This window comes from Rhamphochromis sp. 'chilingali' (genome assembly GCF_963969265.1).
Source record: "Rhamphochromis sp. 'chilingali' genome assembly, chromosome: 10".
Taxonomy (NCBI): Eukaryota; Metazoa; Chordata; class Actinopteri; order Cichliformes; family Cichlidae; genus Rhamphochromis; species Rhamphochromis sp. 'chilingali'.
In genome coordinates, this window is record NC_137937.1 from 7165689 (window position 1) to 7184507 (window position 18819).

The window sequence follows — 18819 nt, forward strand, 5'->3', positions numbered from 1 at the left end:
CCACCACACGGCTGAAATGAATCTGAGCTTGTATGAAGGATGTCGATAGACATTCAAAGTAAACACTCCTTTGTTTGGGTTGTGCTCTAGAGCACAGTCAGCCGCTGCTAATGGATTTTCTCCCAGGCTTAATCCTTGGCGCAATTGAACTGATGTCTCCAGACCCACTGCCATCCATTTTGTTGGATTGGACACATTTTCAGTTTGGCCTTACCTTTTTGCAAAGAGCTGCGATGTGAAAGAGCATCTCTGTCATGTAGTTTGTCATACTGTGTGTGCGTGTTGCCCCGGTCGCATTCCTCAAGGCCGACAGTAGCAGCAGCGACTCCGCAGCTCAAGCTGCAGCTATCCCGCCCTGACCCCAAGCGTCTGAGCGCCGGGCCAGGCCTCTATTAGTCTCACTGACTGTTTCCTCGGTGCTGATAAGAAAAACTATTTGTCTGCCTCGGCTTGAGTAGCTGAACAGGTAATCAATACAAAACATTTTCCGTAGTGCACAAGTTCATTAAACGTAGAACTGACACCTGTTAGTGTTTTCTGTCAGGAGGACGCCATCTATACAGGCCTTATTGGGCATGCCCATGACCCTTTAAAACTGGGGCTGCACCAACTGCAAGAACGGGATTGGTCGGAGGCATCATCTGACAGATAGCTGCACTACAGCCACGTTCACGCATGCATTGCATTCCTGAACTTTGCTCATACATACCTGACAGAAGTGCATGTGAGAATGTAGATGTCCAATCAGACATTTGCATTCATACCTGCACCAGCTTGATTCTCTTGCAAAGCCACATCGTGTTGATGAGTGAATAGAGCAGCTTATCTCCTGGTGCATTTATTAGTAGTGCATGGATGCCATGTGTCCTGCCTCCTGCACGCTCAAGCCACAAGTCTAGCTCCTCTAAACTTTGCAGAAGTGTGCACCACATAGGAGAGAGAGAGCAGCTGTTCTCTCAAAATTGTCAAGTTCATTTGTCTTAATGTCTTATGCACAAGTATTGAAAGATTGTATTTGTGCGTTCTTGTGATCCCATTGGATTAATAATTTTTCAGGTAATCACAGCTTTTGATGTGAGACAATGGAGCAGATAGGCGCAAACATGAAAGATAATGAGGGTTTGGCTGAATATAGTTAGTTTAATAAGGATTTTAAAAGTCTGATGTGTTCTTTGAACAGTTTTATTTCCTTTGGTTAAAAAGGACTGCTGTGTCCCGAAACTTGAGAAACCTATGTGCATATTTAAATCAATCACAGCGTTCTCGTTAATTCATCCTTATCTACCTTTTGAAAATCTGATCCCATGTGTGCAAAATGAAACTGTTGAACTTCAAACACACCTCATGAATGATCCTGCTGAGCTTCTGTTTAAATTAGACTTCTCTGATTGTTAGATGTATGGAGGCTGGAAGTTCAGCCTCAAGAGTTCTGAGGGGAAAAAAACACGATTCGTGTATGCATCCGCTCGCTCGGCCGCTGACGTTGTGCCATCAGAACTGTTCTTGGGGTATCTAGGATTATTAATGACCTGGGTTTACATAGACACCGGTTACACCTGGTGGATTAAAAAAAATCCATTATATTGAGAATATTTCCATGATTTTGAGGGAATAAACAGTTCGGGAGTTAATTTTTTGTTATTGTGGACTTTGCTTTGAAAATATGTCTCTCAAATTATAATTGATAGTTTTTTTTAATGCTTGGTAACATATTAGCTGTAGGGGGTGGGAATTTAAACTCACTTTTTCCAAAATCCCAGCTGAGTTTCTAATTTGAGGTACTGAATTGCCAGAATACAGACAGTGATAAAACTCAATTGCCAGTTCATTAGGGACTTTTAGCCTCTAGTGTGTTGAACAGTTTTTTTCCCCAAATATTCTGTGCATAATGATTTATGTGTAGTAAATGTTAGAACGTCGTTTTGAGTATAAAGTATATGTGTGAAACAAAACTCTGCAAAACTCTATTATGCATTTCCTGTTGTTGGTCAGTATTTGGTTATAGGGCCATAGCTTTCCTGAAATATGACTGTCACGCTACAGCTTTTTTTTCGTGTGCAGCAGAATGTGTAATAGCAGTTGGTTTTGTTGTTTTGTTTATTTGAAACTGAAAATATGTCGCCAGTAAACCTTCTCTGTCTGGATGTGCATGTGCTGCAGGGCGGAGGAGGTCGACGGCATCATGGCGAGTCTTGAGAAAGCAAACCAGGTGAGTTCGGTCTTCCTGTGCACTCCTCTGATTGAGATGCTCCTTCATTAAGGTAATCACTCCTGTAATCAAGCCTCGGCTTTAATTAGGCACCCTCCGCCCTGTGCCCCCCCCAACCCTCTCCTCTTCCGCCCCCCTTCTGCCTCCCATGCCCTGAGAGTGTGATTAGTGAATGTAAACCCGAAGCCCGGTCGGTGGGCGTGCTACGGCAGCACGGCTCCACTCAGCAGAGAACAGGAGACTGCCGAGCGCGATTGATGCCGGAGTGCCGAACGCCGGGGTTCTTAGTTATCTCATTGCCTTGATTGCTTCCTGTCCTGGTGATACTTCTTTTCTTCTGCTTCCCTCTTCTCTGCTCTGATTTTCTCCCTCGCTCTCGTTCTCTCCCTCTCTCTGCTGCTGCTGCTCTCTGCCAACCGCTCCCAGATAAATGTTCTCAAAATGAATCATTAATTAGCAGGCCGGGTGTGACAGAGCAGGTAAACAGTTTGGGGAATAAAGTGGGCTGACTAAACACCCCTCGCAGCAGAATAAACCAGTGGCTGCACTCACCTCCTTGGGCCCCTGCTCAGGTTTTTGCTAAATTTTCTGAGCGAGGGCGCCTTTTTTTTTTTTTTTTTTTTGATTTACTATGTTAGTGTGCTCTTGCTTTGATCAACTCATTAGCCAATTGATGTGGCCGGTGTATGAAAACTGTAACGCTGTGATGCCGTGTCTGTGCGCAGAGAGCGGAAATGGCTCAGAGGGAAGTGGAAAGGCTAAAGGAACAGCTATCCAGTGGCCACAGCGTCACCGCAGGGAGCTGCCATCCAGCAAAGGGCACTAGCAGGGTAAGAACTGTTACATGTTGGGTGTAAAATACTTTATTTTTCTTCTTCTTATTTTTTTCTTTTGTTTTTGTTTTTTTAATGGCCACAAATAATTTATTAGTCAACTGCAGGTATCATTTTGAGATATTTTACTTTATTTTCATTCATTTTCAATCCAGTCCTTGTACCTGACCATAGTATTGAATAGTATTGTATAAAAACATTATGTAGGAGTAGATAGTGGATAATAGGTATTGATTTGTAAATAACTGGACATGAATAACTTCAGTTTCTAATATAATATTAGGCTCTAACTGTTAAGCTCGTTCTCTTTCTTTTCACGTGACTTTGTTTAAAGATGGAACAGATTTTTGGGTCAACTTGAAAGAAAGGCACACGTGGAAACGAGAGAGCAGAGGTCAAATGTGATATAGATGTGATTAGATTTCATTCAAATATTTTCAAGCTATCGTGTTTATATATCATAAAATACACAGCTCAGCAAAAAATCCATTTTAAGTTTTATCTTTAGACACGTTGTTACTAGCAGCCACACTCACATGTTCTCATTTCTTAAGTTGAATCCATTAAAACAAGGTGATTTACAAATTTTACAGCTATTAGTCGAAAGCCTGGCATATCTGAGCATGCTGGGCAGTGTGTCCTTAGCAAATAGAGGAAATGGGTGCAGAATAAAAGTACTAGTTGGTCTAAAAAACCTACAACAAAAAATCTACAACAGATGAATGGTGTCTGAAAGTGATGTCCTTCAGAAATAGGAACAAATCCAGCAAAGTCTGACACAAGACCTCAGAGATACACTTGGCCTTTTAGCCGATTGTTCACTGAAGCGTCAACAGAAACGGTCTCAGTGGAAGGATGGCTGTCAAGAAGCCCGTTTGAGGAACGCAAACCAGGAGAAAAGGCTGAGGTTAGCTAAATTACACTAGAACTGGACTACTGAACTGAAACTCATGGAATGATGAATGATCCCAAACACACTACCAGCATACCTGGATTTAAAAAAACAAACAAAGGAACACTATCGGACATGGATTAGACTCCCCAGAGCCCCGCCCTCAAAATTGCAACTTAGAAAAGATAACAAACAGCCATAAATGCCTTCATAAGAATAAGTTAGTACCACATGTAACATTTCTGGTGAAAAATACAGTGAAAAGTCTAAAAGTAACTCCATGTGTTTTGTCCAATTGTTTCACTCTGCAAAGCCTGCAATGGCTGGATTTTTGCCTGTGGGTCTTATGTTTGACACCATTTTCAGTTCACATGTTAGCACATCAATCAAATAATGTTGATGTAATACTACTACTAATAAAATAATCACAAATTTGTTAATTCCATTTTTTTTTTTTTACAGTTTATACCATAACATGTAACACAACAGCTAGATAAACACACACACATCAGTACACCTTTATTCTTCATGGCAGAGATTCAACAAGGCACTGGAAACATTCATCAGAGACTTTGGTCCATATTGACAACGAATCACACAGTTGCTGCTGAGAGATTCACATCATAGATCTATGATGTGAATCTCTCATTCCACCAGATCCCAAAGGTGCTCTATTGGACTGAGATCTGGTGACTTCTGAGCGCAGATAACTCATTGTTGTTTTCAAGAAAGCAGTTTGAGGTGATTTTAAGTTTGGGCAATGGTGTTTCATTCTGCTGGAAGCAGCCATCAGAAATGTCTCCCACACCAACACCACCAGCACCAACCTAAACCAATGATACAAGGCAGCATGGTCCACCCTTGCTTTCATGGTGTTCGTGCCAAATTCTGACCCTACCATCCAAATATCGCATCTAACTTGAGACTGGTCAGATTAGGCAATGTTGTTTTCAATCTTCTGTTAACTTCTTCAAGTTCGACATTCTCTTCTGCATTGGTTGTAACAAGTGGTTATTTGAGTTACTGTTGCTGCCTTATCATCTTGAAGCAGTCTGGACATTCTCCTGTGACATCAATAAAGCATATTCACCCACTGCCACTCTCTAGGGTTTACAGAGAATGACCCTAAAGTTAGTTGTGTAGAAAAATTACCAGTAGAGCGTCATTCTGAAATACTCAGACCAGCCCGTCTGGCACCAACAACGATGTCATGGTCAAAGTCACTTAAATCATGTTTCCTCCCCAGGCTGATGGTCAGTTTGGACTTCAGCAGGTCATCTTGACCATGCCCAAATGTCTAAATGCACTGAGCTGCTGCAATGTTATTAATTGATTAATTCATTTGTATTAACAAACAGTTGACCAGGCGTACTTAACAAAGTGGTCATTAACTAGATATTAGAGCACCTTAAAAACGTATTATGTACACATACCTTTTTAAAATGTTCAAACCACGTTTGACGTTTTGTTCTGTACAGATCACCAGATTATGAAATTATGAAATCCCTGCCAGAGGGCTTTTTAATTGGTGTAGAAATATTGAATGTTGTCTTTTATCAGTCTCTGAGATGAATTAGAATATGTTATTAATTGCAACCTCATCATCTTTGCAGAAGTCATATTCTCTCACCTTTCATTACCACAGCAGAGGTTGTGATTCACAGGCTGCCCTCACTCCCTTTATCACTTTTTTCCTCTCCCTCACTCTCACACCTTTTGTCACATCTTCCTGTCACCCTGTCAGGAGAAGAACGAGAAGGGAGAGGTGTTGCCCTCCCAGCTGGAGGCTGCCTTGCTGGCTAAAGACCGTGAAATCCTCCGCCTTCTCGAAAACATTCAGCGGCTGCAGTTCACACTGCAGGAAGTTCAAGAAACCTCAGCCAATCAGATTCTAGAGCTGGAGCGCCAGGTAGCCTATAAGACAGAAGCTATAGAGGTGAGTGGCTGGGAAACATGATGGGAAATGTGGGGAAGAGTCCTCCGTCCGCAGAATCTCTTATTAATTCAGAGGAAAATATTATCCTTCTGTGTTTTTGTTTCAGAGATTAGAAGCTAAACTGCAATCCCAGATGGACTATGAAGAGATTAAAACTGAACTCAGGTGGTTGATTGATATCGAACGTGTCAGTAATTCATAGTAATGTTAATGTACATCTAAATATATGACTGTGCTTCTTTTGGTTTTCGCCGTAGTATCCTAAAGGTAATGAAGCTGGCTTCAGCCAATGGCAGCTCATCCCAGGTACGCATGTTCCTGCACTTTGTACTTTTGTGTTACTCACAGCAACAACTCCACCTCATTGTTAGTCCATTTAAAAAAACTCGGTGCTTTTCCTCAACATTTTGCCGTGACGTTTCAGAGAGCGGGAAAGTAAATAAGCGGCAGACAGAAATGAAGCAGGTCGAATCTTCTTACGTTTCACGCATGCGCAGTACTGGAACGTAAGCGTTTTCGGCCGTTTCAATGTGGACACACAACTCTGTGAAAACGATTGAAAACGCTAGTGTGGACACGGAGCGTTTTCAGACAAAAACGCCATTTTCAAATCTAAAGCTAGTGTGGACGTAGCCTTAGTGCCAGAGAATAAAACTACAGCAGTGCAATTGAATGCATCACTGGTCCATCATCCATTATATCCAATATAAGGATATCGGCAGCCACCACAATTGATTAATCTAGAATTAACAGCTTTTGTGTGTGGGTGTGTGTGTGGGTGTGTGTGTGGGTGTGTGTGTAGGATTCTGCTAAGGCTGCAGAGGCTCTTTTGCTGGATAAAGAGGCCTTTCTTCCATCTCACAAGTACCTGGTGGATAAGACCCGAATACTACACAGCAATGGTAAAATAAATGTCTCTTTTTTTTAGCCTATAAAGTTAAAAGAAAACTAGTACTAAGAGATTGTTAGTTTCTAAAAGGTGTTGAGTTTTGTCATCTACCAAATACTGCCTGTTTGTTTGGCACTCACTGGGCAGCTGATTCTATAGTTGATTACTTCCACATTTAAATCTCTGTGCTTAAACTGAGTTTGCATAATGTAGTCTGGATTTGCAAGGGTATAAAGTAAGCGATTTAATTCAGGAAATATCTTTTATAAGCTGAATAATAGTTAGGTCTTCATTGTTAAAGCCATGTAGCTGTACACATCCCATGTGTCCTGAGTGAGATGGCTTTTCTGTCACCAGATGATGACCATTCTGAGGATGCAGGCAGGGAGATAGGCAGGCCGCCCGGATCCCACTCATCCTCCTCTCAGGTGGACAGTCGTGCCTCCCCCAGCCCCGGTCCCCCCACCCTGGACCGCTCCTCCTCCAGCCATGATCTCCCCCGGCCTTTCTCAGTGTCGCCGTGCTCCGGGGACCGGCTGTCAGGAGACCACATCCTCCACAAACAGCTGTTATCTCCACACTTTAAAAAGGATGGCCTCATGGCTTTCCCTACCGCCCTCTATGCAGCCAAAGTCGCGCTTATGTCAGCCTCACAAGGGCCTGTGGGGGCGGGCAGCGTTGATGCCGGCTTGCCCAGCGACCAGTCAGAAAGCGGCAGCTCGACTGCAGGAGACGATGACCAACTGGACACGGCGGAGATCGCCTTCCAGGTGAAGGAGCAGCTGCTAAAGCATAATATTGGCCAGCGAGTGTTTGGCCACTATGTGCTGGGCCTGTCCCAGGGTTCGGTCAGCGAGATCCTGGCAAGACCCAAACCCTGGAGGAAGCTGACTGTGAAAGGCAAAGAACCTTTTATTAAGATGAAGCAGTTTCTGTCTGATGAACAGAACATTCTGGCACTCAGAACCATCCAGGTCCGACAGAGAGGTGAGTGCTAACTACTGTGTGTCACAGCCTGGGTCTCTGACCCATCGCTCTGAGTTTATTTTTGTATTCTTCTCATGTTATCTTTGTGATCATGTGTTATTCCTGTCTAGCTTAGGTTAAAGGCAGCCATTATTTATTGTTTCCTTGGTTTCCATGTTTGGATTCTTGCCTAGTTTATCATGTGTTTTAGGTCTGTAAGCTTAGTGTTGTCATGTCTAGTTTCCTGTTTTATTGTGAAGTTGTGTGTGTGTTCATGTGGTTAGTTTTACTCTCCCCTGTGTTTTCATTATGTTTAATTCTAGTCAGCTGTGTCCTCATGTGTTTCCACCTCCCCTGATCACCTCATGTGTGTATTTAAGTCCTCAGTCTTCCTGTGTTCAGCGTTTCATCGTCTGTTATCCACATTATAGTAAATCATAGTCTGTCATTCAAGTCATTGTTTATCATAGTTTTCATGTTTCCATCAGCCATCAGCCAAATAAAGGCTCGCTTTTTGTTTGAATTCAAGCTCTGTTCTCCTGTGTCTGCATTTGGGTTCGCATCTGAAGCACATCGGCTGCTCAGCCGTGACACCGTGACAGGACACGGACTAAATGAAAACCGTGCTGCAACACACAGATGTATAAAGTGCAATACACAATACCATTACAGCACATAACAACAGCTGACATAGCGTCAGAAAGTTTGGCAATTTAAGTTTGTTTTAAGCATAATTTGAAGACCGCTGGCTTGCAGATCAAACGTTAGAAGTGACAGTGATTTTCATCCACTGCACTGATACATGACGATAGATGAAGCACAATGAAGGTCATATTTTACAGTAACGATGAAATAATCAAATTAATTAAAGAAGTACCAGTCTGGAAACCATTAGGCTAGTCTGCTGACTGCCGGCAGCCAGCGGATATGTGTGCTAAGACTTCTGTTCTGTGCTCTGTTCATTGTTTTTGAATGCAGATAAATGGGGGGGAAGCTAATAAAAAGTGAAATCATCATCAGATAACTGTGGTTATTAAAGGCATTTTGGTACAGCCATTCCTCTTTGGCTCTCCATACAGACTGTTTACTTGCATGCAGCCAAAGCTTGAACATGCACTGCAAGCAGACTACAAATGGTATCCAGAAATATTCTTCATAAAATAAGTTTTTAGACAAAGTGCATTTCAGAATGCTTAGCGGGGACCTATTGCACTAATTTGCACGTCCCTGTTTTTATTCCTAGACTAACTTTGTATAATTCAAAATAATCCTTATTTAGCTTCCCCTTCCCTTTAAGCCAGCTGTCTTCTGATTGGTTGCTGTTTCCAATCAAAATCTTTGAAAGACATGTTGTTTGGGCTTAGTGGCAAGCAGAGCTGTGTACCTGTGATGACCATATTAGGCAAATATTCTCTCACTGACATCAATGAGAGGCAGAAGTAGAAAAAACTGTCTGAAGGCTTCACACAACTGGATATTCTGACCTCGTTATTTGAAACTTGATGGCTGATGTTTGTTATGAGCATTCGTATACAATATATGACTGAAAAGCTTCATCAGTTCTGTGCTACTATGTACGCAGAGGTTTTTAAAGCAGATGTATTGGTGGCTTAGCTCCTGGACCTGTGCACATTTAAACCTTCTACATTTAAATCTACTTGGCCTTCATCCTTGACTTCATCACGGTTTCCTCTGCCATGTTTATAGTGTTACTTTTAAACTTTGTTTTCTCCCTAGATTCACAGCTTTTGAAAGTTGAGCTTCCCGTATACTGCAACCTCAGACAGCACGCGCTCAAAGGCAGCCATTGATCTACCAGTCAAAAGCAAAGCCTTGGAACTGCTCTCTGATCAACCATCCCACTCACCCCCTCCTCTCTCCTCCCTCTCTCTCTATCTCCATCTCTTTCTGTTACCCTCTGTGGCAGGGAGCATCACTCCACGCATCCGAACTCCTGAAACTGGGTCAGACGACGCCATTAGGAATATCCTGGAGCAGGCTAAGAAGGAGATCCAGTCCCAGAGGGGTGAGGATGAAGCTTCGAGTCATAAGTCATAGTTAAAAGCCCTATTGTTTGTTTTTGGTTTTTTTCTATGCACAATGAGTTCTATTATATATTTTGATCAGTACTTGAATGCATCTAGATTAGAAAGGAAAGGTGCTTTGAGTGTGCGTCAGTGTCAGCGTGTGTGTTTTTCTTGTTTAGGTGATGTCAAGTCATCTCTAAACAGCTCATCAGGCAGAAGCAGTAACGGGCCTGGCAGCAGCTCTGACGACACCATAAAGAGCATCCTCGAACAGGCCAGGAGGGAGATGGAAGCTCAGCAGCAGGCCCTGATGGAGATGGAAGTGTGCGGCAGGGCTTCGACTGCTAGCTCAGGAGTTCAGGTGGAACGTCTGGGGCCCCCCGAGCGCTCCAGGGGCCTGCCTTTACCCATCTCCATCAAGCAAGAGGAAGGGGGCTGCATTACAGTGTGCACAGCCAACCCCGTGAGCAGCCCCCAGACACCCCTCAGCGTCCTCTCCCCTGCCGCTTTCGTCCAGAACATCATCCGCAAAGTCAAATCAGAAATCGGCGAAGCGGGCACCTACTTCGATCAGCACTGGTCTCAGGAGCGGGGATCTATGGTGCTCGGCGGCGGAAGCAGCTCTCGGCCCTTCAGCTCGGTCTCCCCTTCCTTGTCTTCCTCCTCCTCCGGGCCCTCCACCTTACCCCGGCCGTGGCTGCGTCTGGAGAACGGCGAGGGTCTCCCCAACAGTGAGGAGGCCTCTGCTGCCGAGGACGAGCTGGGCCTGAGCCGGCCGGTGGAGGTGAAGGTGGAATCAGATACCTCGGTAAGCGGGGAGTCCCCAGGACCCGGCCCGGGACGCCTTTCCTATTATCCAGCATATATCCCCCGTGCACTGAAGCCCACCGTGCCCCCGCTGACACCAGAGCAGTATGAGATGTACATGTACCGGGAGGTGGACACCATCGAGCTGACTCGGCAGGTGAAGGAGAAGCTGGCAAAGAATGGCATCTGTCAGAGGATCTTTGGTGAAAAGGTCAGATGTTGGCCTTTCACATTAAACGCATACTGCAAATGAAACAGCCTGCAAATACAAAAGAAGAAAAATGATATTTAGTTTAAACTTTTCAGATTTTCAGAGCATGTGAAATATTAGACTGAGGTGATCTCAGTAAACATAAAACACATTTTAATTATGTTAAAAAAAGAACATGAAACTCATCCATGTGGAAAAGTAATGGACTCCTTTTAAACCTAATAACAGGTCCCGACACTTTAGTAGCCGTATCTGCAGCTCAGAGCTTTGCATAATACGGTGCTGGTATTTGACGTCGCTGTGAAAGAATTTTAGCCCGCTCTTTAGAATTTCTTGCAGCAAACTTGACATAATGATGTGAAGTCTTGACATTATATGCCCTGTAAAAAAACGGTTAAAAGTTTGCCTTTTTATTACTTTCTGCATACAACATTGTCCTAAAAAGCCTTCAGGTGCTTTCCCCCACATGTCAGACAGCAATAGATTCTGCTTTGCTGCTCTTCCTTTGAATCCTAGTTTCTCACATCTCTTTCTTAACCATCAACATTTTTAGCTGAGAGGCTTGCGTTTGGTTGAGTTGTCATTCGTGCCCTTGAAAAACCTTTTAGAGGCTGCCTGCAAGTTTTACCATACCATATTATTCTCCCTAGCTGTCACAGTGGTTTGGGAGGGCATCTGAGCAGCTCATCTCTTTCAGAGTTACATTTGTGGTGCAATGTGCTTGTGGGACTTTTGTGCTGTGAACCTGAGGGAAATACGGCTATTTTTTATTAATTAATTAATTTTTATCGGGTGTTCCTTAAATGAATAACATTATAATCTCAGTCTGGTTTTTACTGCTGCATAGCTGAAAGGTTCTGAGTTTGGATCTGTTGCTGGAACGTTCTTTCACTTTTCAGCCAAAGTCATCTTTTCAACAACTCTTTGCTGAGCGGAACGTGTTCGTTTTCCTTCACCCAGGTGTTATATTTTCTGTGACAAACACACAGAAGATTAAATCTTTTTTTTTAAAAACGGTGTGTTTTTATTTGCATTTTCCCTGAAATGAGCTACTGAAGACTCGGTATCGGTTTTGTTAGTTCAAGCCCCAGAAAGTGTGCCTTTATTGTCGGTAAAATCCCTCTGGGTGTCTTCCTAGGCAGCCTTTGTGATATATCACTTTATTCTGTCTGGAGTGGATAAAATATAACGAGTGTCACAAAGGTTTTTTTCGAGTAATATGAAAGGTGCTGTCTTCCTTCTCTGCTGTGTTGATATGACTGTTGTAAAATATCTTTAATGCAAGTCCCACTAAAGCTGAAGACGGTGCAGCAGTTTTTTTATTTTTATAATATACGATCATGTGGGGAAAAAAAGGAAGAAAATTTATCACTACAGAAATTTGCGCATTTGAATCGCAGAAATATAAATCACATATGAAAATAATCAAATATGAGGTGTGCTGCAAATCGAACTTAAACCTTTAAACAGGAAGATTTATAGTACATTGTCTCCCTCCAGTGGTTGTATGGGGAAAGTGCATGACCAAACAGATTTCCATCTTTCACAATAATAACTTGGAGCTTCAGTCGTTTCTGTGCAACATACACATTTGATGTGAGCAATGACATAAATATATCAACCAGTGTTTGTGTTCCAGGTGCTGGGGCTTTCTCAGGGCAGCGTGAGTGATATGCTGTCTCGGCCCAAACCCTGGAGCAAGCTGACCCAGAAAGGCAGGGAGCCCTTCATCCGTATGCAGCTGTGGTTACTGGATCAGCTAGGACAGAGCCTTAACCAGCCCCCAAACCAGGGCCACACTCAGGGTGAGTCTGCATTTCACAACACACGCTTGAGAATATCTAGACTGCTTGAGAAACTTTGCAACTAAAAAAAACCCCCCAAAAACACACACACAGCTTACATAGTCAACTGCGTGTATTTATTTATTCGATTGGTGTGACTATTCTTTCCTACTTACAGATAAAAGCCCAGTGACGGCCCAGTCCTCACCATCCCCACCTCCCAGCCCAGCAGACAGCCACCCAAGTCCCCTGGTAGAGCCTGTGAGTCTCTCCATGGAGAGCAGTAAAGAGAACCAGCAGCCAGAGGGCCTGAGCTTGGGGTTGTCCACCCACCCAGAGGGAGTGAAATCCACTCCCAGCCTCATGACCTTGCATCAGCCCACAAACCCACTGGGCATCCAGGAGCTGGTGGCCATGTCTCCAGAGCTAGATACCTATGCCATCACCAAGAAGGTCAAAGAGGTGCTAACAGATAATAACTTAGGTGGGTCTGAGTTCACAACTTGGGATAAAAAACTCCCCAAAACACCTCTTAAAGACACCATAGCAACTATACACCTGTGTGTATTTGTTCTCCACAGGCCAGCGTCTTTTTGGGGAGACCATCCTGGGCCTGACGCAGGGCTCGGTGTCTGACCTGCTCTCCAGACCCAAACCATGGCACAAGCTCAGTCTGAAAGGCAGGGAGCCCTTCGTCCGCATGCAGCTGTGGCTCAACGATCCTCACAATGTAGACAAGCTGAGGGCCATGAAAAAGATGGAGAAGAAAGGTGGGAACCAGAGTCTACTCTGTAATATGACGGAGGACATGATTCTGACACGTTTGTACTCTGCATGCCATACTCTGCATGTCTCTGTCTGCCCTCCAGCCTATTTGAAGAGGCGATACGGCCTGCTGAGCACCGGCTCGGACAGCGACTCGCCCAGCACTCGCTCTGAGTGTGTGAGTCCGGCTTTGGCCTCTCTGGACTTGTGCCCCTACAGCCAGGCGAAGAAGCCTCGGGTGGTGCTGGGAGCCGAAGAGAAAGATGCCCTGAAGAAGGCCTACCTTTTAGAGCCCTACCCTTCTCAAAACACCATCGAGATGCTGGCGTCGCAGCTCAACCTCAAAACCAACACCGTCATCAACTGGTTTCATAACTACAGGCCAGTCCTTTGTAACCTTTACAGATGGCTGTTTTTGTTGTTTTTATTATTACTGTATATTTACTTTAGGTGGACAGCTCACACTACAATCAAAATCTGTTTTTTCTTCTCTGGCCTCCAGAGCTGTGTTGTCCAGTGTTGAAGAGAACTGCTATAGAGCCATTTCTTGAATAGTATGGCAAGAGACATTACAGAAATTTCATTTAGGAACTATTTTCTTTCTATTGTCTACATCCAGTAGAAAGAAAATAGACAAATAGACGTGTATTTTTTTTTTTTTTTGAGTAATCAAGTCCTGATTTCTGAAATATAAAACCTAAAGAGCCAAAGCAAGAATATGTAAATCTAATTTTGTGATAAACTGTCTCTTACACTTCAACTGAAATCTGATTTAGAAAGTAAACTTTAGTCTCTAAAGTCTCTTTCAGTCAATGTCTAACTGTGGTATTTGTGTGCAGGTCCAGGATGCGACGGGAGGTGCTGATGGAGGGTCTGCCAGACAATGACACGGATGCTGAGCACCACAGCTACTCCCCCTCAGTGACACGGAGCCCTCACTCTGACGGAGAGGAGAGGAGGCTGCAGCAGCCCTCAGGACACATCCATTCCAGCCTTCCTCTTAGTGCCAACACCTCACTGCCTCATGTCAAACAGGAGGCATTAGACAGGGAAGACGACACAGAGGAGGGAAGGGAAAGCTCGGCGAAACAGTCCAGGGTTCAGTGTTTTCCAACAGCCGTGCCGCTGCCGCAGTTGAAAAGTGAGCACGAGGACTCCGTCGCGGGCTGTCGCGAGCCCCACTTGGCAGGCCAGAGCCTGAGGCAGGAAGAAGGTCAGGGTCTCTACCCTGGAGGGCTCTCCGTAGACGGCCCACAGAGAAGCAATCAGACCAGGCACGAGGGGGAAGACTCCGGAAAGTCACCCGTCGACCCGGTCAGTTTCAAGGCTTCGTCAGAGCCCTGCCGCAGCAGCCTGGAGGTCTCCCTCAACTCGCCCTCTGCTGCATCCTCACCGGGCCTCATGATGTCAGTCTCGCCCGTTCCCTCCTCCTCTGCGCCCATATCGCCCTCGCTGCCCAACCCTCCATCGACGAGCACCAGTCACAGCCTGGACCCTAACCCGCCCCCTCCCTTCCAAAGTCCCAAACTCAACAGGAGCACTCAGAGACGCACGGAGAAAATGGCCAACCTCAATAACATCATCCACAGGTTAGAGAGAGCAGCCAATCGAGAAGAGACTCTGGAATGGGAGTTTTAAGTCCACTTTAGGTGTATCCAAACCTTTGCGCCACACAGGAGAGTCTCAGAAGCTTCCTGACGTCTTTAAATGGAGCGTGGCTCCTGAAGGCCTGTCCTCCAAGAATGATAACTCACAGGAAATGGGAACACGGAGCTAATCATACGGTTGAATTCCCTACAAGAACTTGAGAGTTGAAAAAAATTTATAAATGTGTATTAGTTTGTTTGTTTTTTTTCCTTTTGATAATGCATACTACTTTGAAATATATGTGACAGCACTAGCTGTCATTTTACCTATTGGACTTGACATGAAGACTTTTGCAGCTATGGTGTCATCAAATGTACACTGAAGTTCTGTAGATTGCCACTGGGTGAGATTAAAAGAAGACCCCTGTCTTAAGCCATTAAAAGCACTATAACTATTTGAAAAGAGACACTGACCAAATTTGCTACTTTTTGAATAGCAATTTTTCAGATTTTGTCTGTAAGACTGGACAGTTTAAGTCAAGTAACATGAAATCCTATTACTGACTGAGGGATAGTCCTTTAAGACTCTAAATATTCAACATCTTGTATGTACTTAGTTTCCTGGTGATATGTTTTGAAATATTTGTAACTCACTCGTATAAAATGTGGTTGTACATGTTGTAGAATTGTCTGCAATAGCCTTCTCTAAACCTGATGTAGCATGGTACTCACCTGACCCTGTTTATCCTCTGTAGTTAGTCACCTGTGATTATACTTGAGCGAAAACACGAGAAAAAAGAAAAAAGTTGAAAACCCTGCAAAAAATGCGAAAAAAAAAAAAGAAAAAGGAAATGTTAAACCTAATGAGTAGAGTACTTTTGAAGTGTTTTTGGTTTCTTTAGTTTGCTTTGAATAATCCTCGAGGTTTACAGTTTAGGGCCCTTGTGCTTTTGGTAGTGAGTGCAACAGTCACTTCGCACGAGCACAGTTTACACGATTTCTTTCTGACTTACCTCTCTGACTCTCTAAGGCACTGGTTCTCAGACTGTAACGGGCCAAGACACAGGACACCCAGTTTACCTCAGATTATGTTGATGCACATCATGCGACGACCATGCGTTCCATTCTTTTGCATAAACATGACGCACACTTGTTTGGACCGAGGGAGGGAAGGCGCTGGCGTATCATGCTTCGGGTGTGAGCTCACGCCTCAGAGGGTCAAACAATGAAGCGAGTGGTGGTGGTGATTGGGGGGCTGGGGGGTTATGAGATAAATCTGCTGCTGTTCGTCCCTTTGTATGTGTTATGGAGTAACACCCGATTGATTGCACATTCTGAAAATGTGCATTTTACTGTAAATTATACGGATCAAAACACCTCAAGCACTGAGATGCTGTTTAGCTAGGCCACCCCTGCTCTGTGTTGATCTACTTTGAGGCTGAAGTTCCCAGTGTTTAAAAGCATGATACGTACAGTGTGACCTCTCATCAGTCTGTAAGTACGCTATATTCAAGAACACAAAAGGTTACAGGTATCCCCTCATATTATCTTTGACCACGTGTGTATTGTGTCTGTAGACGTTTCTTTGTCATGCTTGCAAGATGTTCTTTATGTATTTTGCCTCTATTTTATACTCAGAACAGTTAACTAGATATTCAATACCTCGTGTATGAAGTACTTACAGCACTTAGATTTTTTTGATAATTGTGAGGACTCAAGAAAAATCTCAAATATCAACATTATCCTAACTTAGTGTCCACAAGTCTTTGCCTTTACTGTATCGTTGAAGTTGGTAGTGAACACTTGCACATGTCTACATAGTTCAGAGGACTTGGATTGTATTATGTAGAGATATATATTACACAATTACTAAAAAAAATACTATCTTACATTCTTGGAACAAAAATGTGCTGATTATATTGAAATAGAGTGTACAGATTTAATAAACCAAACCCATTCAAGCCAGTTCTGGTCTGGCAAGCTTGCCCACGTTTTAGACCTTCTCTCAGGGTAGTCTTGCTTTTTAAAGCTTTATTGAAACAGTTGCTCTCATCAGTGGTGTTGAATATGAAAACTATGTGATGTGGAGAATGACTCCGTTAAATATTCGACGAACATGTGAAAGTTGTATGATTACGGGATTTTCGACACTCACACGGAGGGGAAAAAAAGCGGATTGTTAGAAAGTCGTGGCTGTTTTGTAATTCCTTACATGGATGTGTCAAAGTACAGTGTCGAGCGGAACCACCAGGATGAGGCTAAATGGGTTGCATTTTTTAGATCAGTAGACTTTGCTCTTGGAAATACTGTTTTGTTTTGTTTTTGTTTTGTTTTTGTTTTTTTCTTGGAGCCACAGAAGATTTCTCTCTGGTTTTCTTAGCATCATATTTTGTGCATAATATACTGTATGATTAGAAGTGGCATTTCTTATGTGAAAGCTTCATTGTTTCTCAAGGTAACATGGACATATGGCTGAAAATGAAATGTATTTACCCAGACCATTATCTCTTCATGTAAAGCTCATCTCATTGTTTTGCATGCAAATCCATTCTGCTCACACAACAAGGGATAGACTGTTTTTGTGTTATTGTTCTTGCACAGGGACATTGAATCAGCACTTGAAGTCTTTTTGCATTAGGGAAGTCCACACATGGTGCAGCTGAGAAATTTGGCTCTCACAAACTTGTCAAGATTATGGTCAAATCAGAACCTGAGACTGGCCCTACAAACGTTATACTTCCAGATTTATTTTGTGCCATATCACCTGCCCCATGCATTATCCTCATGGAGAAATGCCTTGTGGTGAAGTCTGTTCTGAGAGCGGTGTAGGGCTTTTTGTAAGTACAGAAAAAAGCAAAGCTTTTTCTATATCACAATAGCCCTGCACAGTAGATGTTTTAATTTTATAACTGACTTCAGTCACTAAATAATGGAGAAACTGATTGATTGGCAAAACTTGAATAAATGCATTAAGATTTGCTTATATGAAAAAAAAATCTGGCACCGAGGGTTTGTCACCAAGGGAAGTTGTCATTTATAAGTCAGCTGTGGGCCAATCGAAAGAAGCATCCTTCAGGCTTAGATAACTGTCTGATGCCTCACGTCAGACTATTAATTGTTAAAGAATGGACAATGATATGCCAAGCATCTTGGAAATGAAATTGCATAGGCTGTGTAAGCCATCAGTCAATACATAATTGTTTAAGATCCTGCTGTGTTGTGTTTTTATTTATTTTTTTATTTTATAATGAGCAATGAGCGCTCCACATATTAACATACAAAAGTTACTGCAAATTCATGTGCATATATAAAACCTTACACTGTAGCGTGCGTCCCTAACTAAGTGTAATCATTTGCACTCTTCTCTTTCAGTGAAGGAAACACTTCATTTTTCCTATTCAATTCAGGGTCATTCATGTCCACTATATTAAGCATACGATGATACTTGGGCAATTGTGGATCTTATAAATATGACAATAAACACCACTGGATTTTCAAAGAAAAGCCAGTCAAACAAAGTAGACTGAATGTTTATTTATTTAGGAAAATGACTCACTATTACATTCATTAATATGAACTTCTAGGAATAAGAATAATGCTTTTGGATTTCTTCAGATTGAATGAATGTCACTGATGACTAAATGTCATTGAGTTCAAACATCTGACTTCTAATTTCATTCACCAATCAGATATATAACTACATATTTTACTTTAGTGTGTAAAATTAGCATATATAATATAGTGTCCCATTTGTTTAATTAGATGTTCTCTATCTGCTTATAAGACGTTTGAAAATCGATGATACTTGAGATCGCCTTTCTACCTAAATACAAAAAAGAAAAAAAAAGTTTTAAAACTGTTGTAATATTAATTTATCAGGCATCCCACTTGCCAGTGTTTACATGACATACCGT

At 42.9% G+C, this 18819-nt stretch overlaps 1 protein-coding gene across 7 annotated transcripts in view; it reads left to right on the forward strand.

Annotated features, from left to right (window-relative positions):
- cux2b (cut-like homeobox 2b) overlaps nucleotides 1-18383 on the forward strand; it is a gene marked incomplete at its 5' end in the record, with an annotated part of 104844 nt that extends 86461 nt beyond the window's left edge. For all 7 annotated transcript variants that reach the window (XM_080895195.1, XM_080895197.1, XM_080895199.1 and 4 more), the window contains 14 exons: nucleotides 2161-2209; nucleotides 2935-3039; nucleotides 5679-5870; nucleotides 5977-6035; nucleotides 6128-6176; nucleotides 6673-6772; nucleotides 7117-7746; nucleotides 9653-9751; nucleotides 9932-10770; nucleotides 12410-12575; nucleotides 12733-13038; nucleotides 13136-13324; nucleotides 13424-13700; nucleotides 14159-18383. In XM_080895195.1, the coding sequence (XP_080751321.1) occupies nucleotides 2161-2209; nucleotides 2935-3039; nucleotides 5679-5870; nucleotides 5977-6035; nucleotides 6128-6176; nucleotides 6673-6772; nucleotides 7117-7746; nucleotides 9653-9751; nucleotides 9932-10770; nucleotides 12410-12575; nucleotides 12733-13038; nucleotides 13136-13324; nucleotides 13424-13700; nucleotides 14159-14957 (3859 nt within the window). In that variant the 3' untranslated portion in view covers nucleotides 14958-18383. The remainder of the gene's footprint in view (nucleotides 1-2160; nucleotides 2210-2934; nucleotides 3040-5678; nucleotides 5871-5976; nucleotides 6036-6127; nucleotides 6177-6672; nucleotides 6773-7116; nucleotides 7747-9652; nucleotides 9752-9931; nucleotides 10771-12409; nucleotides 12576-12732; nucleotides 13039-13135; nucleotides 13325-13423; nucleotides 13701-14158) is intronic.
- Nucleotides 18384-18819: the final 436 nt, after the last annotated feature.